This window comes from Ostrea edulis, chromosome 4 (genome assembly GCF_947568905.1).
Source record: "Ostrea edulis chromosome 4, xbOstEdul1.1, whole genome shotgun sequence".
In the NCBI taxonomy this organism is placed as follows: Eukaryota; Metazoa; Mollusca; class Bivalvia; order Ostreida; family Ostreidae; genus Ostrea; species Ostrea edulis.
Genome location: NC_079167.1, coordinates 56,977,575 through 57,004,185, shown reverse-complemented (window position 1 = coordinate 57,004,185; position 26,611 = coordinate 56,977,575). Strand labels below are relative to the sequence as shown.

Genomic DNA, 26,611 nt, shown 5'->3' with positions numbered 1-26,611 from the left:
CGACTGGGTAAAATCTTGCTATGGTTACTTTACTTCTTATCAACAGATAAAGCATTAAGAGTGATGGACAATTGACCATATTTAATATATTGCTTTATGAAGTTTAATAGCACAATACCTGTCAGTAAATCTAATAAATCTGTAGTTTTAATAATTCTCATCGACAAATGTGTCAAATACTTAGTCAATGGACCAACATAGAATCCAAGACCTTTCCACTGTTGACATTCATGATATAACGTTTATCAAAGGAATTCGATTTTTATTAATCATTCAAGGCTTTAAAACTTTGAAATAACATTGATTCAATTTGAAATGTTATCGACATTTCAATAAATGGTTTGAACTTTTTCTAAGTTTTATTGATTAGTAATATCATATCCCGATGAGGTAGAGAGAAAGGTAGACAATGTTTATTGCGTGATGTGGATTATTTTCCATGTGGAATTTACTTTTATTCATATACTGCACAATGGAAACCGTATATCATTTGCCGCTTGAGGAATTTCGTCTAATTGACAATGGGCAATTTGGAACATTAACTTCCACGAACAATGGCGCACGGCCTTCAACAATACAGAACATGCCTTCCATTCGCGCGTATCGCTAAAGAGCGAGAGAAAAAATAACAATTTTAAATGTCAAAGAAAAGTATAATGGTCATTTTAGTCTGTCCCCCTCCCTCTCTCTCTCTCTCCGAAACCACCGACAAAGGATATGCATTTACTTATATAAGTATATTTGAAACCATTGAACTGTTAAATTAGACGAACACAAGCATGAGTTATGTAGAAACTGTGAACCCCCTTGTCATTGAACATTTAAGAATTTTGAGGTTACATGGGGGTATGAACTGCCATGCTTCACGCCGGCTTCACGAAGTGCTTTAGCGTTGCAGTTCATACCCTAGTGAAGTTTATTTTTCTTATATTTACATTCTACTTTAAGTTCTGTCGAAATTCCCAGCCGTAGAAAATAGACGTTAATATATATCTGTATTCATACGCGCTTTGTTTACAACTGCAACGCATTCATAAGGAAATAGCTATCATTGCAATTTGTAGATATGTATCAAAGGCAAAAAAACATCACTTAGTCTTCCTTGGTGTCACATGTATATATATCATGCATTTAAAATTCATTTGGATCATTTTTTAAAATCTTCATTCTTCTTGATTTCTATTTCAAAACTATGGTGACATATTTCTGCCACCACTTGTCAGATAATTGTGCCCACTTGTCAGATCTTTATGTCGACTTGTCATATATTAATGTCAACTTGTCAGATCTTTATGTCGACTTGTCAGAAAATAATCACCATGACTAGGAACTCAGTATTCTGTTATTAAAGCGTATTAATGCCACAACTGTCATTTACTTGTCATCATGATATCTGACAAGTCGACATGATTTTTCTGGCAAGTCAACATAATTATTCGACAAGTCGACATAATTTTCTGACAAGTCGACATAATTTTCTGACAAGTCAACATGTCGACTAGTCAGATGATTATGTCGACTTGTCAGATAATTATGACGACTTGCTGGAAAGTGATGTCGACTTGTCAGATGATTATGTTTATTTTTCAGATCTTTATGTCGACTTGTCAAAAAAATATTTTGTCAACTGGATGGCACAAACTGGGCATGTAAACGTTTTCATGTTGAATTTTTCAACACGTGAATAAGTGACAAGTCAACAAAAAGATTTGACAAGTCGACATAAAGATCTGACAAGACAATATAAAGATCTGATAAGTCGACATACCACAGGTAATTATCTGAAAAGTGGTGGCAGAACTGTGCCACCATAGGAGAGCAAGTTTTATTAAAATATTTTTAAAAGAAATTATATTTTCATATACATCTCTTGGTAAAAAGTTACATTAATATTAGCTTTATAACAAAAAATGGAATAAAATTATCATTTACCGCGCATTTTTATTTTAGATTTTTCATCTTTTCACCAAATTTATGCGGATAATTCTTCCAAACAGTTTTAAGTGCAGAAACATTTACCTGTCATGTAAATTAGATCTACTTCCACTTTCATTATTATTTGATAATAAACATTTATTTTGATTTAAATCATTCAAAATTGTTCAATCTCATTCCGTTAAAAAGTTATTGCATGAGCTATAAAAAGTAGCATCAATAATGTTATGAAGATTGAACCACCCCTCCCCTTTAAAACACAGAAAACCACAGGTAGTACGTGAAAATAGAAATCGAAAACGTCTTTTATTTTGGGCTGCGTTTTAAAAAGTGTCAAATTAAACATTGATGTAAAATGTAAATCAATATGATTAGATGAACATATTTAAAAGATTTTTTCCTATAGATTCGATGAACGGGTCTTATTTACTATCTGCCTGTATCTTTTATCCGTGTATTGACTAGTTCATTACGCTTTTGCTTTCATACATTGTGATGAATATATATTCTATCAATACTCCTTATTTTTATGTTTGATCGTGCATTTTATGTTATGCATTTAGAATCTTGCGGTAGAAAGTAGGCCTATTTTACCTGACACACTTTAAAAATCAAAGCGGCTGTGCGCATTTATGTATCACTATAAATTTATCAACGGTTACCAAGTAGGGATAGATAGATCTATTTGATAATGATACTTTTCTTAATATATTAGAGGGCACTGTGATTAAGAAACGTAAGCTTTTTGTAGTAGATTTTCTCTCTGATGACCGTAACTAGGCATTTATATTTTGTGAGGCAAGGGGTTCTCGGTTACAAGTAACTTGTTGAATATTGGCCTTAAGACAGTAGTGTGTACATATAGTAAAAGGGGTGTATATGGACTAATTTGTTGTACATGATTGGACGTATGGATCATAATATTATGAACAAATGAAAATTTCGTTGCATATGTATTATATACAATTATTCAACTTTATTTTTTATATCGAATATTTATGAAATTTGCTGTGATTCTTTACAATAGCATGTTCTTTTAAGTTCATATGATAATGTAAATGAATATCTTATGAATTTAAAGTACATGTAGTTGAAAGTGTACACTTGAATTTTGAGGTCACAATTAATTATCATCATCTTGTAAATTGATAACACTAGTTTCATTTCTGTAATTATTTTACCTACATTCTAAACAAGTGACACTCAAACAAATATAAAGGAATTTTACTCTTTGAAACTACATTTGATATTAGATCAAGTACTGAAAACGTTTGTAAATCAGACCAAACCTGAAATTTTGAGGATTATTTCAAATTTGATTGTTTTTAATAAAGCATATTGTTAATTAATTTACCATTTGCTCGTAAAGTATTATGACTTATAGCTGTACATGATAGATTTTGTCGGGTATACATTCAATTGTTTAGACAAATTCATAGGAAACGTGTTATTAAGTAATGATAATAACATTATAACGACCAAAGAATTTGCGAAAAGCTGACTTTAAACGAGAGTGTTGAAACCCCTGTAACATAAACTTATTTGTCAGTAGCCTGCCTCGATTTAAAAACTGACCATACGCAGAACAAGCTCTTGTGTATCGAATCAGCCGAGAGATATAAACACCATATGCAGGTGATAATGGAATATTGCTTCATGAATATGGGAAGTTGACGATGGAGAAGCTGAAATCATCCCGATTGTCATAAAACTGAGTTGTTAGTTTGCCGTTAATATTGATTTTCAATAAAATGTCTAAGTACGAAGCGGATGTGGAGGACTCTATGGTGTCTTATATTTCGAGTTCACATGGATATATCGAATCGAAACCGTAAAATTCTACGTAGATAGCAAGGTACCGAATTAAAAGAAATATTCTGAATAACGAAGAAGTTTATGGCGAATTAGACAAATAGTTGGCGGGGGTTTTCTCGTTGCTTTTATAGGTGTATAGAATTTAAGCGTGTGCAAATACTGTTCATATTCCATATACATTGATTTTTCTTGTGAATTACCTTTAAAATATTTTTTTTTAAATTCCTGAAAGTTAGCATTAGTTCAAAAAGGTTTATTAATTGATTTTATGAATTTTCCATTCAAATGGAAAGCTACCAGCCATGTTTGGAGTGCCAACCATAGAATTGTGCTACGGACTCCAACTATTGCAGTGAAAGTTCTTGGTCGTTCCAACGCCTAACTTTGACAACGATCTCAATATCCATTGCAACACGACATCTCGACACCAACATTGACAAGAAATGTCAACGCTTACCGTGACACGAGATCTCGTTTTTCAAGGTCACATCCACGAGACCTATGACTTTCGTTTCTAATTCTGAACATTTGGCAAAGGGGCAGTCATTATAGAGTTAAAACATCTTACACCAGTCTGAACTACTCCCATTCACCAGGCGGGTGGGTTGTATGAAATGTCTTAAACGTAACCTTGAAACATTCCATGCATAATTTGCATTGATTAAGTTTAGTGATAAATGTATCGATTGACATATACTAGTACTTGTCTGATTTGCAAACCAACATACAAACGGATTGCATTGAAATGCATCTCTGATATACATTACATTATTCTGATACTAAATATTTTAGTGGGACCAATTTCATTTTTCGCTTCATCATTAACATTTTGTATCCAAGCGGTATCCTCTGCAGGGATTGTCTACTCTAATGTATGATTTCAAGCTGGATGATTGGATGAAGTATGATTGGATACTGTTTGATTGGATACTGTTTGATTGGATACTGTTTGATTGGATACTGTTTGATTGGCTGTTAAGTGATTGGATGTTGTATCACTGTATGATTGGATGTTGTATGATTGGATACTGTTTGATTGGCTGTTAAGTGATTGGATGTTGTATGATTGGATGTTGTATGATTGGATACTGTTTGATTGGATGTTAAATGATTGGATGTTGTATGGTTGAATACTGTTTGATTGGATGACGTATGATTGGATACTGTTTGATTGGATGTTAAATGATTGGATATTGTATGATTGAATACTGTTTGATTGGATGTTGTATGATTGGATACTGTTTGATTGGATGTTAAATGATTGGATACTGTTTGATTGGATGTTGTATGATTGGATACTGTTTGATTGGATGTTGTATGATTGGATACTGTTTGATTGGATGTTGTATGATTGGATACTGTTTGATTGGATGTTGTATGATTGGATATTGTTATACCCCTATAAAACAGTTGCTATATAACTCCTTACAAAAAAAGTCCAACATTTCGACTGTTCTGGCGACTGTTGGACCGGGAACTGTTAAAATCGACTGTTAAAAAAGACTGTTGACCGATGACGTCATATGGCGCTAACTCGAGTTATCTTTTCGTGCCGTTTGGATAAAGAGAAATGGTAGCCTGGTACCCGAGGCCTTCCGATGTTCAAAGAACGAAGTAGCGGATTCATAATTTGCGACAGCAACGGAAGATGAAATTCAATTAATTCTTCAAAGTACGGACAGCAAGAACATAAAAAAAAAAAATTTGTTCATCATTTTCTAGAATCAATTGTATAAGATGAAGTTTACTTATTTTTATTTTATTCGTGTTAAAGCTGTTATACGCAAGTCATATGATTTTTGGTCTGCTTATTTGTTTACGTAATGGTGAGGTTCACTGATTTGACTGGTGATGAAATACGGAATTTATTAGATGAAAAGCAGAGCAGATACACGAAAAATATAATTATCAATTAGGATATTGAGTATGTTTTCTTTTAAACTAGTGGAATCAGTGATAAATGTATGTAATCACACTGTCCTGTTTAAAGTCAACAAACCATGTGCACCTAGTAAAAACAACCTAAAAAAAATGAAGGTGTATAACAAAACAGTTATTAACTGGGTCCTCGGACAACAGCTGTTTTGTTTGACCCTCGAACGGATCGGTTGCCCTCAGCCTACGGCTTCGGGCTACAGACCCGTTCTCGGGTCAAACAAAACAGCTGTTGTCCTCGAACCCAGTCAATAACTGTATACTGTTTGATTGGATGTTGTATGGTTGAATACTGTTTGATTGGATGTTGTATGGTTGAATACTGTTTGATTGGATGACGTATGATTGGATACTGTTTGATTGGATGTTAAATGATTGGATGTTGTATGGTTGAATACTGTTTGATTGGATGACGTATGGTTGGATACTGTTTGATTGGATGTTGTATGATTGGATGTTGTATGATTGAATACTGTTTGATTGGATATTGTATGATTGGATACTGTTTGATTGGATGTTGTATGATTGGATACTGTTTGATTGGATGTTGTATGATTGGATACTGTTTGATTGGATGTTAAATGATTGGATGTTGTATGATTGAATACTGTTTGATTGGATGTTGTATGATTGGATACTGTTTGATTGGATGTTGTATGATTGGATACTGTTTGATTGGATGTTAAATGATTGGATGTTGTATGATTGAATACTGTTTGATTGGATGTTGTATGATTTGATACTGTTTGATTGGATGTTGTGTGATTGAATACTGTTTGATTGGATGTTGTATGATTGGATACTGTTTGATTGGATGTTAAATGATTGGATGTTGTATGATTGAATACTATTTGATTGGATGTTGTATGATTGGATACTGTTTGATTGGATGTTAAATGATTGGATGTTGTATGATTGAATACTGTTTGATTGGATGTTAAATGATTGGATGTTGTATGATTGAATACTGTTTGATTGGATGTTAATTGATTGGATGTTGTATGATTGAATACTGTTTGATTGGATGTTGGATGTTGTGTGATTGAATACTGTATGATTGGATGTTGTGTGATAGAATACTGTTTGATGGATAACGTATGATTGGATGTTGTATGATTCTTATCTTAATTTAGTATGATTGGGAATCAATCCTCCACTGAATTCAAGCTTCAAAAGATCAATTCAGGGTCACAAAAGAAAAGACCTAAAGGAGAGAACAATTTTCCGAAAAAGATCATATTGCTAAATCAAATTACTTCAGTTATTTTCTTTTGTACATATATATGAATTCTTTCATATTTTCATTTCGAACATATAATTTATTATCTTCAATGTTGAAATTAACCTTCAAATTTGGCCTAAACAGCATTTTTCCCATTATATAACCGATTTTGACATGGATTTTGGCTTTGAAGTCCTTCAAGGCAGGCCTGCTCCTAAGACTTTGTAGTTGTTGACATTTGTTGACATTGTTGACACTTCGATACGCAAGAGCTTGTTCTGCGTATGATGATTGATCAGTTTTTAAATCGAGGCAGGCTACTGACAAACAAGTTGATGGTGCAGGGGGTTCAACAGTCGCATTTAAAGTCAGCATTTCGCAAATTCTATGGTCGTCATAACGAACTAGTTTGCCAATACAACCTATCATTGTGTCAAATGCTGTCCGACTTGTTTCATACCGATTGTTAGGCCGTTCTTGATACTCTTATTTTGACTACGGATAATTCCGTTTATCTGATAAAGATATAGGGCTCACGGCGGGTGTGACCGGTCGACAGGGGATGTTTATTCCTCCTAGGTACCTGATCCTACCTCTGGTATATGCAGGGGTCCGTGTTTGCCCAACTCTTTATTTTGTATTCCTTATTGGAGTTATGAGATTGATCACTGTTCGTTATCTTCACCTTTCATTCAGATAGATTGCAATCTTAAGAACAATTTACTATAGTATATTTCAGGGGCACCCCTGCCTTGGAATCGAAATTCACGATAAAACGACAAAAAATAGAGAAACTGATTTTGAAAACCTGGTTCATATTTACATGGATGTTATTTGTGCTTAGAACAGCTCATTTAGCTGCGTCACTGGCAGTATACGCTGTGGTTATTTTTTGCCATGGTTCGAATATGCCACACGCCAGGGGCCACACTTTTATCTATATTTTTTTTTTTCGCATTTACAACACTTTTTTCATATCTTATGTAATTTGTTGTATATTTTCCTTCAATAATCTAGTTTCAATGCATATTCATTCTTTATATAAAAGACATTAAAACTGTAAATTCTCTGCCAAACACAGTCAAGTGGAACTATCCTTGCTGAGATCGATTTTATTCCAAGGACCATAATCATTAATTCTGCGTTACTCGACGAAAGCTCATGTGCGACGGAGGGAAAAAAGAATAGTTGCGTTTGCCTCACGCTCTGTCCAGAACGTCTTTGGGAAAGAGTTCTGTTGTTGGTGAAGCACTGAAGAATCGATGTTTCATTGTTTGGGGAAAATGTACATTTTATCTATTTTTGTTTTATTGTTGCCAGAAACAAATGTCGTGTAAAATAAATGTATATTAAGTAGGGAGTTAGCACGAAAGCGATTAAGTATACCATTATAAAATTATGAAATAGTCTATCATATAAAGCTCAAAATGCGTAAACAATACATGCATTATGCTAGTACATCGCTGTAAGAGGTCTATTAAAAGTTTACGTCTATGCCCATATATTAAAGGCATTGAAAAACAATCAAATACATTTACTCAGCCTTATCTAGAACGATTATAGGCGAGCTTTTTGTAAAGACTAAAACCACATCCGGAATTTCGTTCCCCTGAATTGATCATTTTTTTCAATGAACTTTTCTCGCTTATCTTGTGTTCTCAAACGAGCATACGTGTAATAAAGGTTAAGTCTTGTCTTGCTGGAAAATAAACACCAACATTGTAAATTAGAGATAATGCATGATTAGATATACCTTTTAGATGACAATTTTCTTTTTTATATCGATTGAACAACAAAAAACACCGTTACAGTGACGCAAATGGTTGTCGCAAGGCAAGGTCAGAGGAAAATAGATTTAGGGTTGTGTAGGTCCCCCTGCCTAGTATAATCCGAGCGCAGCATTGTTAACGATTAAACATAGTCGCAAGTCATGGCTACTCTTTGATATCAGTTTAAGGAGTTTTATACCCCCCATGCTCCCTACGTCATACCCTTCCCTGTGAGGTTCATCAGTACTTTTGATCGGCCTTGTTGTAATACACTTTTAAAGCTTTTCATGAGTAGAAAAATAAAACTTTATTCTCATATCATACCAAAAAATCAATGCATTGTGATCTGCAAAATGTGAATCATTCCATTTTACATCAACACAAAGGACTTAATGAAAAAAAAAAGCCATCTATACTTCTGTAGTTTTTCTATGTAGTCATCTGAACAATATTGTGTGTGCTCACTTTGGAGAACGAAATATATCTGTACTATTGCTATTCCTGATATTTGCAGATGAATTGAATGGACGTCGTTAATTGTTACTTACGACACGTTGAAGATAACAATGGAGAAATGATTATTTTACTCATGCTATAAATTAATTTTGCACCCCTGGATATGTCAAATATTTGGGTTCTGCACTTGGCGGTAGCAAAAGTTCATGTGACAATCGTGTTTTATGATCTTAGTCTGAATTAGAGTATTTTAAAACCCGTCATATTTTTATTCGTGTAAAATTGCAAAAAGTTGCCTGCTTCAGAATGCTTGACTGCCACTTCATGTGGTGGAGAGGTAATTTATTAGGCGTACATTACCCTGCAAGTTTTTACATCAGATCATCGGTAATATATTGGCCGTGTTCCAGAAGTGAACGGGAATGTGTATCGCCTAAGGCAAACATTTGTGATAAAAAACTAAAGCAAATACATATATGTATATGTCTGTTTTAAAAAAACCCAACTAAATTCATAATATAACGGTGACTATCCGAATCATGTAAGGAGTTAGCTGACTTATAAATTTTGTATGCTTGATCCATACTATCAAATTCATTTTCCCATGTTGAATTATTAACAACCGAGAATAAACAACAATTTTCTCGACAGTAATGTAAAAAGACGTATTTAATGCATAGAAAATGGCAGTTACGAGTTTTATATGCCTTTTATTTGATCAAATATCTCGCAGCCATAAAGACGGTAATCGACATATTAAGATAATTCTTAATTGTAAATGTCATGATAGTTCAAAATGAAGTTGATGAACCAGAATAGCGCCCTAGTTTGCTTGAGGGTTGGTCGTTGCAAAGAATTGCACCCCTTCTCCTGTCATTATCATGATAATCACCCAAGAAATAGCGGACTGGCAGATAACTTATTATCATTATATTATTTTCCCCTGAAGCAAGTATGTTTTTTTAAAGATAAGAAGCAAGTAACAAACTTAGTGCAAGTATTCCAATTTTTAAACAAATATTCATCATATTTTTAGATTTGAATATGTTGGATGTTTTCAAATTTTCCTCAAATTAAGAAATAACGAGACTCTAGATCTTTTGCAAAATTCGATAAGAATTGTGATTACTCTTTGTGGTTTCGAGAGCAATTAAACTTAGGTCAACGACTGCTTGCTCTTACGCATTAACATAGTGAAGATGAGAACTAATAACGTCACATCCGCTCTCTACTCACTCTCTTATAGGTATCATTTCATATCATAAAAATGTACTCTCAAGTAAAAGCCGACAAATTAATGTTACTTGAGAAGGCTTTCCAATCTGATCTTGAGGTAATGGAAATTACTTTTTGAATGTTTTCTCACACAAGAGGTTCCCCCCAATATCTTGAATACATACAACTATCTTATGACATATCGGTACTGTTATACCTACATAATGTTAGTATGAAGATTTTGGATTAGGCATAGTGTACTCGTACCTTTTAAAACACAAAATAAGCATTTCAATTTAAAAGATATAACCACATCGAATTATGAATTGTATGTTAAAAAAGATTTCCACACTGGAGATTGTTTTTTGGTATTTTCGACACAAAAAATGGATATATTGTCTTGGTGATCAAACAGACATCAGAAAGATGAATGATTCCTCTTCTTTACTTGCTTTTGTTCTGTAGAGGTATATTTGAACCCCAACCCCCCCCCCCCTCCCCCCGCCCCGCCGTCACTACAATATATTACAAATCTACAAGACTCTTACGTTGATTTAATACACGTATACTCGCCGGGAAATACATGTTTTTTTCACGGGTGTTTTCCGATCATAGTGGAACTCTTCAGAGTTTTGAAGGATTAATGCTTGAAAGACGTGTCGTGTATTTTATAAACGAACACATTTTCTTCCCTTAAGATAAGAAATTTATCCTATGTACTTATGGATATTAGGAATAAGAAAATTCACGATTGTAGAACCTCACTACATTTGAAAGAATGTTTTGAACTTGAACTTGAGATGTTTAGAAATGATGATGTGTACGAATTTCTCATCAGAAGTAATACAGATGTTTATCACTCATTGGAATGGATACACACGTTTATCATTAGAAGTGATATACGTGTTCATTGTTCAATGGACATATACTGGAATGACAAGTGCTGTTTTACTTGTGGGGTTTGTGTGTGTGTGTGTGTGGGGGGGGGGGGGGGGGGGGGGGTCATATTACGCTGAAACTAAAATTTCCACTTCTTTTGATTATCGTTTAGCATGATATTTTATAAATCTAGAGAGGATCTATTTTAGGTTTGTGATAACCATTGTGTCTACTCCTATTGTGTGCTATTGTTAGAGATATACGCTTAATGTTTTTAACTACCACCTTCGACAGTGAAATTTGTTTAAAATGTTTGAATTGCTATTTCAAATGCTATTAGAAATCATAAAGTGGTCTACAACAGGTTCCATTTTCAAAAGCCTCAGATATCACATTACGGTCATTAAACGAAATAATCAACCGTTGGTGTTTAAATTTGGCAAATAAGGAAGCATTCCGATATATTTACCCCCATGTCGTATTGGATTCCGCCCGTATAGTTCTAACCTGTACAGACCTGTCTCCAAGTCTAAACATCCACACGCTGTGGTTCTCTACAAGAGTGTCATAAAGGTGCGCTTTGATGCCTGCTTATCAGTATAGTCAGTAACAGATTGTGTCATTTTATGACACCGAGTAAATTGATTTTCTTCTTGTCCGTGCACTTCAATTTTACTACCGTTGCAATGTATCACAAATGCATTGATCCTTTAATTTTTAAAAGCAAAAATCTTTAATACCATCTGGTTTTTTCAACTGTTTCGATTGAAACGATATTAATGCAATATGTATAAGAGAAATATGATTATGTTAATACTAATCAGGTATACATGCATTATGTATTTTAAAAAATCTGAAAAGTGGAATTCATCATTGATTGTTAAGTATACGAGTTACCTGTAATTTTCTATTTCAAGTGATCTTCAAGTGGTTCTTTTGTCAGTATTTTTAAATATCCGGATATGTCACAAAGCATAAATTGAATGTTTACTTTGCATAATGAAGACATGTCTTTATAATAATAGTGCACCATGCTTTTATGTGTATATTGGAGTTTTGTGACACAAAGAAATCACAAATTATTTTTGTAATGGATTCAAATATCCCATTTCGGCGTCAGATAATTTGCAGTTTTATTTTATTTATAAATGGGCTTTCATAAGAAATCTATCGCAGGTATGTGATAATAACCATTTCTGAAGTGTTCATCCGAGTAATAGTATTACAAATATATAACCCTAAGACTTCCATTCGAGAGTTCTATATGAATTTGCATTTATAATCACCGAGGGCAAGATTTCTTACTGATTTTAAAAGGAGTTATCAGGACAGGGATTTCATTGTGTATCACTGCAATATACTGTGTTCGTGCTTCTATTTCAGGAGTGATAGCTGATGGGTGTTTTTGTTGTTGTTGTTGTTGTTTTGGTTTTTTTAACACTCAAAGTGTGTTTGATAGGTTACATGCTCTTCATCTCTATGAGAACCAGTCGCGATGGCTCAGTGGTAGAGCTTTCGCATCGTAACCTGGAGGTCATGAGTTCGAGCCCCACTCATGCCATGGCCGCGGCAAACCTAAACCGTAGATATAGGTTGCGATTGCTCCTTCGCCAAACACTCGGCATTTAGAAGTCTTTCGGATATGACCTTAAAACGGGAATCCTGTGTCGCGACAGGCGTTGGCACATTAAAAAACCCTCATTGATACGGACCTCAGCGCTAAGCATAGATCTAAATTTGTGGTACTTCACCTACAATTGCTGACGTCTCAATATGAGTGAAAAATTCTCGACGGGACATAAAACAAACAATCAATCAATCAGATTATCTCTGTGAAACTGGTTTGGTCCTCGTAATTAGACGGTACAAGGGCGGATCCAGTAATTTTTGAAAGGGGGGTTCGACCATTCATTTTGGTTTTCAAAGGTGGGTTCCACTCTCAAAATGCGTTATTTTTACTTTTTTAAAGCAAATTTTTCTGACGAAAGGGGGTGTTCCGACTCCCGGAAACCCCCCTTGGATCCGCCACTGCGTTATATATGAGAAAGTATAAAAGTCGGTCACTCAAGACTCCTGGGCTTTCTCCAGGTATTCTAACTTCCTCCCACAAAAATGAACCTCCGGGCCAAGTTATGTCCAGAAACCAATCATCTTGGTATTTACCATCCAAGCCCAAGAAAAAATATTTACATATATCACTGCACGTATGGCTTATTGACTTAAAATCAATTTTCTAATCTCCACTAACCATCTCTATTATCACTATCGGCATGAGACTGAAAACAAATTATATCCATTATGTATGGAAAACCATTTAGGACCTAATTATGTGATGCCTAAAATATAAAATTATTGTTACATTAATCATGACGAAAGATGTGCATGTTATTGACCCCAAGCATTTGAGCCAGTAATCAATAGGGCCTCTGCAAGTATAATACTGAAAATCAGAATATTGTGCCCAATAATCAAATTCGATTATTGACTGAACTTGACCTATGACCTTTGGCACAGGAAACAATGGGTTTTCTCCTTCCCCTAACATCCCTGTAGCAAGTGTCAGACTGTGAAAATTAAACATTGTCATGTCTTTAATTACTGACTATGACCTTCACCTACGTCTTTTGACATAGATATACCGGTCGCGGTAGAGCGTTCGCTTCGTAACCGGGATGTCGTGAGTTCGATGGCCGCGTTCAACCGAGGACTTTAAAATAAGTAGGGATTGCTCCTTCGCCAAACGCTCGGCATTTAGAAGTGAGAATCACGGGTCTTTCGGATATGATCTTAAAAATGTCGGACTTCACCTACAGTTGGTGACGTCCCAATATGAGTGAAAAATTCTCGACGGGACGCAAAACAATCAATCAATGTATCAATTTGACATAGAAATGAAAAGGCAACTTCTTCATATCTGCCATTTCTGCTGTATAGTCCCGTGTCGGGATAGAATAGGTCCTCAGTACCCCTTGCTTGTCGTAAGTGGCGATGAAATGGGACGGTCCTTCGGATGAGACCACAAAAACCGAGGCCCCGTGTCACAGCAGATATGACACGTTGAAGACCCCTCCCCCCTGCTCAACGGCCGTAAGCACCGAGCATAGGCCTAGATTTTGCAGCTCTTCACCGGCAATAGTGACGTCTCTATATGTGTGAAAAATTACCGGGACATTAAACAATGTACAACCAACCAACCATTTCTGTATACCGGTAAATATGAGATTAAAATCTGACATGGTACACTCAATATAGTTTTCACAACGTATTACATTTGATCACTAGATTTGACCTTGACCTTATACTTTAGACATAGAAATCAAATGGCAGCTGATCTCCCTATCTGTCATCTTCAATGGAACTTTGTATATGGTTGCATTGTTAAATTTAATTAACGATTTTGACCTTAGCGTATAACCTTTTGACCCGAAACCAATACTATACCTTCCTTGCTGTCACCAATGCACTATGTATAAGACCGATAGCTGGACTGTTGCGTATTTGTTCCGGATTCACGTACCCCCACACGCACAAACACGGACAAATTACCATATCCTCTGCAATTTTGTTGCGAGGGGATATGTATCTGCGAATATTTATGTTTTGTTCAAATTTTGTTCTCGGATGAAGCAGTGGACGATGAGTAAAGTGAGAAGAGCATTGTATTGTGTTTATTCACAAAAATATTTGGCGCGAGTTCAGGTGACAGTTTTCAAGTGTTTTTTTTTTAAAGGTTTTCTCTTTCCACTATTCATGGAACAGTCATATTATTCTAACTCATGCTTCAAATCTGTGGGTTTCTATGCGGTCATATTCAATCAATCAAACGATTTTCCAGATGTATGCCTACACTAATCAATACAAGCAATTGCCAAAATCATCGATCTAAATACAATATTAAACGGGTGTAGAGTGTCTGAGAAAGTAGACTTAGTTGGGAAGATTTGTCGATGCCTCCTTCGTTCAAACCGACAAAGGCCTTGGACGGAATTGAGCGCCCCGATCTGTTTATTGAGCTGTCAGTGGTGTTTGCTTGCTGTACTAATATGCCATTAGAGAACGGGGTATCCCCACATTGAGGTAGTTGCTATTGGCACTGTTTTTAAAGGGATTTAAATCTTAGTTTGTCTTCGTGCAAGGAAGAAGTTCAGTTAAAAAGAGGGTTTCTTGCTGTGTCTGTGATTGGCATTGACCAATTATGGCTTGGGTTTGGCCGGAGGACCTGGGGGCAAAATATCGCCCGAAATCCGCCATAAAATCGTCATGGCCTACTCCTGAGGAGCAGATTAAGTCGACCGCGATGTCGGAAAATAATGATAGAAAGGTTGGTTCCTTTAAAATCAATGAACATTTCACGCAACGCGAATTATTTTCCAATTGAATTTGAAAAGAAATGATTTTGAATGTAAAAAAATAAAACCAATCTGATTCCCAATAGATTTGTATTGCAAGTATATATTACAGTATTATATTCCGGACGAGAGAGCACGGGCGGTAAGTTTTTTGCATGATAGTAGTGCTTTACCGTTGCATGAAGATGTAACTGTTCAGCGATAGTGAAACTTAATAAATTTATATGGATTATTTAAGTTTTGTTTTAATCGGACTGCAAGCTATACATGTATGTAGTTTGTTTGGTTTTGGGTTATAAACATATTCTTGCCTTTTGCAACTATTGAACCATATGCATTTTTTCGTGTACATGCTGAAATCTGAACCCCTTCCATTGTACTCTGCAGACCCATTCTTATTATTAGATGACCATGTGTGTCTTCATTTACACCGCTGTTTACCTTTGTATTTAGAACGTATCTAGATCTTAACATTAGAAAAAAAATGTTGATTATAATCAATAAGACCATTTTACTGGTTAGGAAAACGAGTCCAATGTGCTGGTAACCATGTTAGTGAATTCCTGTTGTTTACAATTCACTTAAATTATTCGTCACCTTTTGACATACTTCCTATTTTAAGAGCATGTTTAATTTGTTTGCTTTGCTCTTTGGAATCTAAATATTGTTCATGAAATTAATACGATTTAACAAAATTTTCATAACAGACACATAGGCTTTACCATTGAATTTTAACATTATATATATGTATGTTTATTCACCGATAAGGGCCCACGGGAGGCATGTACAGTTTTTAAACAATATACTAGTAATTATAGTTATAACAATATAAATAAATAACAATCGTTCAGATGGACTATATTCTATTGTCAGAGTTCAAATTATATCATTATAACTGTCAACGTTTTGAATAGTTTCAAACTTAAGCGTATTTAACGTGTTAACATTTTGGATGTGGTACCTAGATTCCCAAGGCATTAATAAGGAAATTAAAAAGAACATTTTCGTTATATTGAGCATCAATTATTTGACAAAATCTTGACTGGCCCTGTTAAAAGACGAAAATCCATGCCATTCCCCATAATGTTCGTTGTCATAATGGTACCAAATGGTATGTGTACTAATAGCACAGCCAAAGCGTCTCAGCTAAATGTCAACAGACAATATAGTTCTTTAGTACATGTACGAGACATGAAATGCAGTGGTAAGAGATGTGTATGGCTTTTATCATTTCATCAATGTTAAATTATTTCCTTTTCAAGTTTTGATTAAACCTCTAGTTCCATCTCGTTTGAGCAGAATAATATGCTGTTTTTATCCAAATATGTTTACGTGCGTTAAATAGAATCAAATGGACTTACTGGAAATTGCAGTTGAAGGATGGTGTTTAAGAATATTTTAAAGATCCATAAACTTTGATATTATGTAAGCCATATGACTGATATTCATCGATATATGCGGTGCCACATCTATCAACGCGGTAAACAGGTATAGCATTTGTGCTGCCTTTGACTACATTACGCAAATGATTCCATGCCAAATTCGTTGTGTACATGTTCCTCCATATCTCTTTGTGCAAGATTTGTGAGAATGTTGGGGAATCCCTGTTCAAAGAAAGAATTATTTTGATATGGTAAAATACTAGTATTCATTAAAAGCATAGTGCTTCCAATGAACGCAATGCATATACCTCCACGACAACTCATCTATTCATGTCATCCTTGAAAAAAAAATGTCGTTACAAAGAACCGTGCTATTAGATGATTCTTTTAAGGAAATTTACAGGGGGCTTTTGTCACTGTATCTATGGTGTCGGGGGTGATTTCAATGTGTGTGTATGTATCGGAGTGAAACCGGTGGGTGCATTTCATTTGAATCTGTCACAGTGAATGAAACAATTATGTTTGAATATCACAGTTAATTTTGATATGCGATACTTTTGCGTCGACATAGGACCGAAGCTTTTGTAAAAAGAAATCAATTAGAGCCCGGTGATATAGGGGGGCAAATTTTGAAGATTAATATAATAACTATTTCCTTATATATTATTTATGACAAGTGTTTGCTATCGAGATAGACCATCTATATAAGTGTTCAAAATGCCGGTGTTATCGATTCGATCTGTGTTAGACAAATTTAAAGCACTCTTACATTGTCAAATCTACGGTTTAGGCGCTCATAGATCAATGACATTCAATAATGAGTGTGCCTGACAGTTGAGATCGAAAACTGTTCCCCGATTGCACTACCTTATTCGCTCAGCATTCAAAAAAGTAATTTACGGCATATTGAAGTGAAGCTTAAAATTTGACATGGCTTGATTTTTTTTATTCATAGTAATGGACAGGGTCGTCATGGTGAGAATACCATTAAAAATGAATTAACATCATGACAAATGCTTGATTCATATATTGCTTTAATTCACTATACACAACATTAAAGGCCTAAATTGCATGTATTCTAGCAGAACAGAGTGTATAATTACAATACGCTGATAGATCATTTTGCTGTCTGCAATAGAAAATGGTGTAGTTATTGATGAAATATTTTGACAAATAAAGTATCTTTGTATAAAGTATAGAAGAATGATTAGCAACGTTGAGTTTAGGATAGGATTTCGTTTTTTACCATTAAATGTTATTATCTATTGTACGTTAGTTTAACCCCGATAAACTTTAGCATAAGCTGATGGAATGATTAAGCTCAACATGCTGATGTTTCGCCTTAACCATTTTTCAGCAGATTTAAATGCCGGTTTCAATGTCGAATCATTGAATTTCTTATAGAATTGTGCTTTGAGAGCAACATGAAAGAAGGATTCTCAGTTTTATTGACATTGCACTGTTATCGAAACTATCCTTTATGTGAAAACATAGGATTTTTGCATTCATTGCATGTCCAAGACTGATGATGCTAATTTACTGTAACATGCCAATTTCTCATTCTATGAATGTGGATGTATGTATCCATACATGTCAATTTCCCGAAACGCCGGGATATCAATTCAATTCATTTCACCTGCAACTGTTTAAAATTAATTGCTCTGCAGTTTTTTTAGTTTCCAGTTTCATGCAATATTTGGTCTCTACTTCTCTTTTCAGAGTGAGCGTCAGGAGTATGACTTTATGCACTCCAACAACATAACGACGCTTACGGCGCCGTTTGGTACTAACGATACCCCAAACATATCGTACAAAATCATAGGGGGTAAGCCCGTCCATGTCATAGAAAGCTTACAGCCACAGAGGTGAGCATGCGCAGTTGAGGATCCTCCAAAAAAACAGATTTAGAATACATATACACTTTGATGCATTTTGAAGGATCCCTAAATGAATAGCCATATCAAATTTTTTTGAAAAAAGATGCATATTCATTTGTGCCTTGATGTATTGTAAGGTTGAATTTTATATATCTTGCATTGTTTTTATAAACCAATAATCAAATACTATTCCACAATGCATAAAAACGTGAAAACCTAAAACAAACATCTGCTTTTGCTTGACCATTGTGTTTGGATGAAGATTGGAATTAACCTTAATTTCAAGTCAGCCGTGAAGAAAAGGCTAGTTAAAGTATTTAAAAATCTTAAAACCTATATTACACTAAGCCTGTACTGTAACTATTCATACGACTTCTTGGCAACTTGTCTCTCTGTTGACAGTCGCCATTTTTGATTCTCTTTGACTGGTATATCTTTTTTTTTGCTACAAATATTTCAGACTGCAGGATTCTACTGTTTACACGGGACCACGGATTCATAATTTAGACGGTGTTACAATCAAACCAAACCAGGTGAATCCAAGAGTTTTGAACGAGAAAGCCAAGGGATATTACAGTGCACAACAGGTAAATACGGGGATTTCAGAACATTTTCGACAGTCTTTTATATGTCTTTCGTTACCACTATTTATGAAAACTGATAAAACACTACTTTGAGAATTTAGTTTGCTTCTTTTGTACTACACTGGCATCAAGCATGTGTCTGTCAAGAGGTTGATTCATTCATGTGACTTTTAAGTGCATGCTCTTGTCTTCATAAAATATCATATTTGAATGATATTGTAATACTTCTTTACGCCGCTTCAACAATGTATCTATTGGTTTAATATTGTAACTAAAAAATTGTTGAGAGACTTAAGTCTTTCGCCTCATCATTCGCTTTGTAAACCATTTCTTGTTCACCCTCGCCATTTTTTCTCAGCATGATGACCATAACGAAGAGGTAGGGTATAGCCATATAACCTGCGATGTCATTATTTGCACTCATGGTTGCTTTTGTGTGATCTTTTTGTTTTCATTTTATAATAAAGGGTATCAGGGGTTTCTTGTCATTTAGAGGGTAGATTTTTGTTGAAAAATTGTATCGCTGTCTTGGTGTTTTCAATTGCACTGCTGGCTAACTTGTAAACATTGACAATATGATCCAAAATATTAAACTATCGTTGATATGTTTAGTCATGAATCAACATATACAGGCTCTCCCAAGGTAACTGGTTTACTGATAGGAATGTTTATGAAGGAACTCCCGCTAACATACCGTTTCAATTTGCAAAAGACACTATCTTTATCGGTGTTGGAAAAGGAAGACATTTAAAACCTAACAATAGATAAATTCTTGAATACTCAAATCCTGTGATCCCAACTAATATTAATAACTATCTACCCTTTCAGTCTCGGTAATAGCGCCAGAAAGTGTCATCATTGATTGGTAGAGTCTAGCTATTATCATACCAATTACATAAATTGTTCCCATCCCTATACATATGTACTATCATACTTATAAGCACTTTTTCGCATATATATGTATGTATATATATATATATATATATATATATATATATATATATATATGTATATATATATTTATGTGCACACACATGCATACACACACAAGTTGGAAGCGAGATGGTGTGCTTATGTTGTATGTGTTTTAGAAATACACTGGGCTTCCAAAGTTAGTGACATTGGTGAGTACAATTTTGTAGACCTTCACTGCTATTTGCGTAGATTCACCATAATTCTTTTGAAACGAATGTTATTCACATAAAACTTTGATAGCTTGTTTTATGATACACGGTTCATTTTTTTTTTTTTATCTTCACCTTATAGCAACCTTAATATTTTCAAATTCCCCTTAATGAAATAAGGACATCGATTTTCTAAACAGAAAAATCTATCACAAATATTCAAGCTTATTCATATATTCTGGTTTGCAAGCTATGACACTGTTTTATGCTTTCATGTCTTTTACTTCCATCTGCTACATCGAAAAATTAAATTTTTTAAAATTAGATTTTTGTGTATTACTATGGTATGATTTAAAATGATATCTTGTTCAAGATGACACCCGAATCATTTGGTTTTGTTTGTTTAGTTGTCTAATAATAGGTAGTCGGGTTTCTTATGCAATTTTCTATCTTGATTTTGAATGCAGTATGTTGTGCAAGTTCAGTTTCAGCTGGAGTTAAATGGCCACCCCTTTTCCATATATATATTTTTTTCTTGTAGGACCAATTTTCTTCTCAAGTTCACGGGAAACCCACATATTCAAACCCAGTAACGTACAGGGGACCGAGACCAGATTCCAAAACACTAAACCCTTTCCCTAATCTACCTCCAATAGAGGCCAATCGCGGCAAAAATCAGAAATCTACAGTTTTCGCAGAGAAGGAGGCTTGGATTCCGTCGGCTGTTGGAGAACCAAAGCTATCCACTCAAACGGAGTACAAACTTCAGTACGAAAACGGACGGCCTAACAGTGAAAGGTACGAACCCACATATCAAAATAACAATTCTGACTTTGTGAATCAGAACGATCCCAGGAAAGCCTACAGCGAGACCGGAGGCCCAACAATGGAGAGGTCATTCAAAGACTCTATGTTGCATCTATTACCACCGGAACCATTTCTACCCTCCGACCCGGTCAAGTACTCAAGCGAGCAGCGCCAGCGACTGCTGGATCTTACCGCCGAGGAAATGAGAGGAGTCTCCACCGACAGACTGAAGGGGGCATACCATCTCTTGTCCAGAATTGACAGACAACTGAATGGATTTTGTCAGTTTGAAAATGTGAAGGAAATCCTGAAGCAGGAGAGGGTAAGGAAATATGCTTATCGTTTTCGGATAAAGATTATCTAATTGAAATATGTGTGCAGTTAAGTACTTGCTACTTATATGCTTAAGTATTGCCATATGGCACTATTCCAGAGAGAATGTTTTCTTTTTTTTTTCTTCTTTCCAATTCACACACTGGACATTCCAGAACGTGAACGTACCTATATAAATACAAAAGCTTCTTTGCTTTCCAAAATGACAAATGTTTTATCATGAATTATTATGAATCACATGGTATCTAGATACTATGAAGAACTAAATGCATCTGCATCTCTCTCCTCTCTCTCTCTCTCTCTCTATATATATATATATATATGATACCACACTGTGAGCTAACATCATTCAAATTTAAGGTTGGTCTTCTATATAACTAAAAACACGTTGTTTTTGACAACCAGAATAAGATACCCTTTAAAGTATGAATAAGTCATCCATATTGTTGCATTGTGGGCGCGGTCTTTCACCACAACCAAGTCATTAAAGTATGTGATGTTTCTATAAAACAGTAAAATTCTGTAACGGCATACTTTATTTATTAATGTTGTGTTACATCAAAAGATGATTCGAAATTGCAAATAATTCGATAATAATTAACACTATCCAAGGGCACGTCACTCTAAACAAACGATAATTCAGTTTCGTTTGGTAAATTAATTTCGGCCCCAGCGCTCCCCTCTATTTTTCACTTAGACAAGACTAAATGTCCCACTTTGAATGACTTAACATTTGGTCAATCTTTCAATCATTGATTAGTGTTTAATAACTTTGATTGGAACTCTTCAATGGTCAATGTATAAAGGTTTCTCAAGGAAGCCTGTTTCTTTTAAATTAACTAATACACCGTAAAATTGTTAATTATAATGTCCAATTTGGTTTATATTTATTTTATATGGTGTGTATATTGCTGATTTTGGGTCACGTGAGTCACTCGGATGACTTATTGCGGTCCGATTTTGTCCGTCGTGTTAACATTTTGCAACGTCAAATACTACTTACCGTGGAAGCCAAATGTTTACCCATTTTCACCAAATTTGGTATTCAGGATCTAAGGATGAGGACAAAAAACTTTCATTTTCGTGGTTCATGCCCCTCCTCCCGGGGTATGAAGGGTAGGGCTAAACCTTTAAAATTATGCAATCTGTAGATCTTTTCATCTAGCAGACAAACTGATTATTGGTAATGGTGAACAAGGATGTCTCTACCAAAGTTCTGACATTCATGGTCCCCGAGTCTGGTCTAGAGTGGGATTCTGCGGCCCATGTACTGAAAAATGCTGACATTTAAATCTTTGGTATCGAACAACCAAACTGAGGGCATAGGCACATAGGCCTCTGCCAAAATTGTGAAATTCATGGTCAGGGATTAAGGTGTTAGGATGGGGTTCTGTGGGTCATAAAATGAAAATGAATTTGTTATTTGAATATCCCTGAACATCTAACACAAAGGCAGGGAATCCTTTGGGGATCCGAGTTGGAATAGGTCCTCTTCACTCCTTGCTTGTCGTAAGAGGCGACTAAATCGAGCAGTCCTTCGGATGAGACCGCAAAAACCGAGGTCCCGTGTCACAGCAGGTGTGGCAAGATAAAGATCCCTTCCTGCTCATTGGCCATACGTACCGAGCATAGGCCTAAATTTTGCAGCCCTTCAATGGCAATGGTGACATCTCAATATGAGTGAAAGATTCTCGCGAATGACGTTAAACAATATACAATGTACAATCAATCATAAACAGAGTTTATAGTTATAATGAACTTGCAAACTATGGTCATGTGCCAAGATTAAGAGGTGTTTTCTTTTTTTTTTAGATAAATGTTATCCAAACCATGATTTTGTTATGTAGATACATAAGAAATTACATAAGATTTAAAGATTATAAAGAGTTTGAACGAAAGATCCTTTGATTACACGGTGAACATGCAACACTTCTGCTTTCGTTGTGATTCCTAGGTAGCCATTAGGGTCACGGGCCTTTCTTTAATTTTGTTTTAAAATCATAATTGAAAGTATCCGATGACAAATTTATGAGTAGCGTAAATATGAAATGTGTATATTCAGGCTGACCCAAGTGAGAGCACGTTGAGGCTTATCGCAGCCATGTGTGTGGTTCCAAAAGTACAGAATATGGTCAACTACGAAGACATTATTACGTTTCTGAATGAAGCAGTCCGAGTAACACAGAATGGGTAAGCTGTTTTCCGTATCTGTGTGTTGTCATAGAATGTTTCACCAAAATTATAAGTTGTAAGAGCCAGTGATATATCTGTATAGAAATAGACACTTTTTAAACATTGTACATGCTTTTTAACCCGTGGAGCGCAAACACCCCACCCTCAGGTCCAAGTTGTCAGGTAGCAATTTTCTCAGATTTGCAAAGACGAGTAAAAGTCTGTAAAATCGAGATGAGATTGTGTAATATTGTCAAATTGACCTGACATTTTGTTTTGATCAATAGATTCCGTGAAATAGTCAGTCACAATTTAAACATAATCCACGTGCGTAACGTTGCAGTGCACAACACTGCAATTACTGTGTTTTTCCCTTTTGTGTGAAAAACGTTACATCGGAACGATCTTGTGTTTAAATTATAGCAATCAATCATGGAGATAGTAATTATCATGACTGTCCCTGACTTTTAGATCACTGATTATCTTTCTACTCAATTTAATGTCAGAAACAGGTGAAAAGTCTGCCTACTATATGTTCACTATTCTGCAACACTTCAATCTGAATTTTAGTTCTGAAATGTTCCATTGAATATATAATGATACGGTTTTACTTAAAATGCAGTCACAAAACGGTTATTTTAATCTCTGTTATTTATGTTTGGTCATTTGCCATATTGCATGTTCCCCATTCCACTTCCATTTTCAAGGCTGCTTATGGATTAACAGCTTTTTGTAATGTCTACATGTTTCGTAGAATTTTGTAAACGAAGCGGGCTTGTGTGGACCAATTTTTGTCACTAAAATAGATTTAGAATGTAATGAGGAGTCGCTATGAACGAATGAAAATCATTAAACAATGTACATTGCCTTATTCAAATGCTGAATATGACAAATATTGGTTCTCAAAAATATGCTTAGTTAGCAAACCAGATTAATATGAAATGTGATTACAAACGATATGACACTAACTTGATTTGGCTTTGTATGGTTGTAGCCCGTCCGACACTAGTCGACATCAGTATTTCAGGGACCAGAACGGAGGGTCCTCGTAAGTCAATATAGTTATACCACTGGGTATTCTGCATGACCTGTTTTATCACCTCTTCTCTCTGTTCAGTCATTTTAAAAGCGGTATACCTATTGATGCTAAATCTCACTGGATGATGGACACATCTGGAGTCTTTGAAGTCTGTGAGCTGGGATGAGTTTTAAACGGCATATTGATATACTGTTTTTAAAAGATGGAAACATAGTAAATTCTATAACAATTTTCATTTTGATATGCACGCATTTAGGTAGCACCCTTTTTCCAGTGTGAACTACAAATCAACAAATTTTGTTGACTAGCTTAGTAATCATACCGCAACACTAGAAACGTCTCACGTGATGTAGCAACGTCTCACGTGATGTAGCAAAATGAGTGCTTAACTCACTTGAGACATCTTCCCTTATCACTATCTTAGTTTCAAACACTTGTAACAATTCAATGGTGTGGACTAACTGGTGTTGGGTGTATTTTGATGTGACTTTTAAGTACTATCATCAATTTATTGAGAAAGTATATCTGCACTCTTGAAAAACTAATCCATTCGAGTTAAATTTAACATATGATACTTGAGCTAGCCTTGTACTGTCATCATGCAGCAATTTATCCTTTTATAATCGCCTTTGTTATCAACATGGACAATACCACAGACCATCGAGAGTATTTTGAACAGGAAAGATTTTCTTTAATTTATTTGCATTTGAAATAGTATTTGTAATTGATGTCTGTGTTCTAACTCTTTGTGATTAATACCTGTGTTCTAACTTTATAATTTCTTGTTTTCTTGTAGAGTTAAGCCCATCTCAATACCCAGAGAAAAAGAGACGGCGCTGCTTCTTCATAAAACAGCTCAACAACTAGGAACCAGTAAAATCAACATAGAGACTCTTATCAGAACGTTCCAGCTCTACGACCACGAGCGAACAGAAATGTTGTCAGCCAATGAGGTCTGCATGCTTTTATTTATCTAATAAGTTTCTAATATTGTTTGTATTAATGGGGTAGAAAACAATGGACGGAAATGAGGCTAATTTTTTCACAATATTGCCTACCGGTGTGATTATGATTTGTAATTTTATTTGTTTTATAATTTGTAAGTTTATTTGTTTCTTTTAAAAAAGCATTTTATATCAAATTCCTATTAATTATACCCTGTCTGAAACATACCACGTGTTATTGCGTGCTTTTACCGGGGAATAAAACACAATGATACAGCATAGGTTGATGACTGACAGACACAGCATATGTTTATTACTGACAGACGCAGCATAGGTTAATTACTGAAACAGCATAGGTTTATTACTGAAACAGCATATATTTATTACTGACAGACGCAGCATAGGTTTATTACTGACAAATACAGCATATGTTTATTACTGAAACAGCATAGGTTAATTACTGAAACAGCATATGTTTATTACTGACAGACAATACATAGATTTATTACTGACAGATACAACATAGGTTTATTACTGACAGATACAACATAGGTTTATTACTGACAGATACAACATAGGTTTATCACTGACAGACACAGCATATGTTTATTACTGACAAACAATAGATAGGTTTATTACTGACAGATATTACATAGGTTTATTACTGACAGACAAAACATTGCTATTAAAATGTAAAAAAAAAAAAAAAAAAAAGACAATCGTTTCTATGCTTCATGATTACTAACTAAACGCATCTAGTAATTGTCCCGTGCG

The 26,611-nt window shown here is 35.0% G+C and overlaps 1 protein-coding gene across 27 annotated transcripts in view; it reads left to right on the top strand.

Annotated features, from left to right (window-relative positions):
• The window catches only part of LOC125669838 (uncharacterized), a 43,237-nt gene that overhangs the window by 9,848 nt on the left and 6,778 nt on the right, over window positions 1-26,611 (top strand). For 6 of the 27 annotated variants that reach the window (XM_048904652.2, XM_048904644.2, XM_048904640.2 and 3 more), the window contains 8 exons: window positions 18,677-18,822; window positions 19,295-19,421; window positions 19,777-19,797; window positions 20,510-20,542; window positions 21,084-21,671; window positions 23,745-23,872; window positions 24,849-24,902; window positions 25,690-25,846. In XM_048904652.2, the coding sequence (XP_048760609.1) occupies window positions 18,677-18,822; window positions 19,295-19,421; window positions 19,777-19,797; window positions 20,510-20,542; window positions 21,084-21,671; window positions 23,745-23,872; window positions 24,849-24,902; window positions 25,690-25,846 (1,254 nt within the window). Of the gene's footprint in view, window positions 1-14,416; window positions 15,304-15,366; window positions 15,548-15,687; window positions 15,718-17,899; window positions 17,933-18,676; window positions 18,823-19,294; window positions 19,422-19,776; window positions 19,798-20,509; window positions 20,543-21,083; window positions 21,672-23,744; window positions 23,873-24,848; window positions 24,903-25,689; window positions 25,847-26,611 lie in introns of those variants that run through there. The other 21 variants (XM_056163108.1, XM_056163113.1, XM_048904647.2 and 18 more) reach the window with 10 other exon arrangements.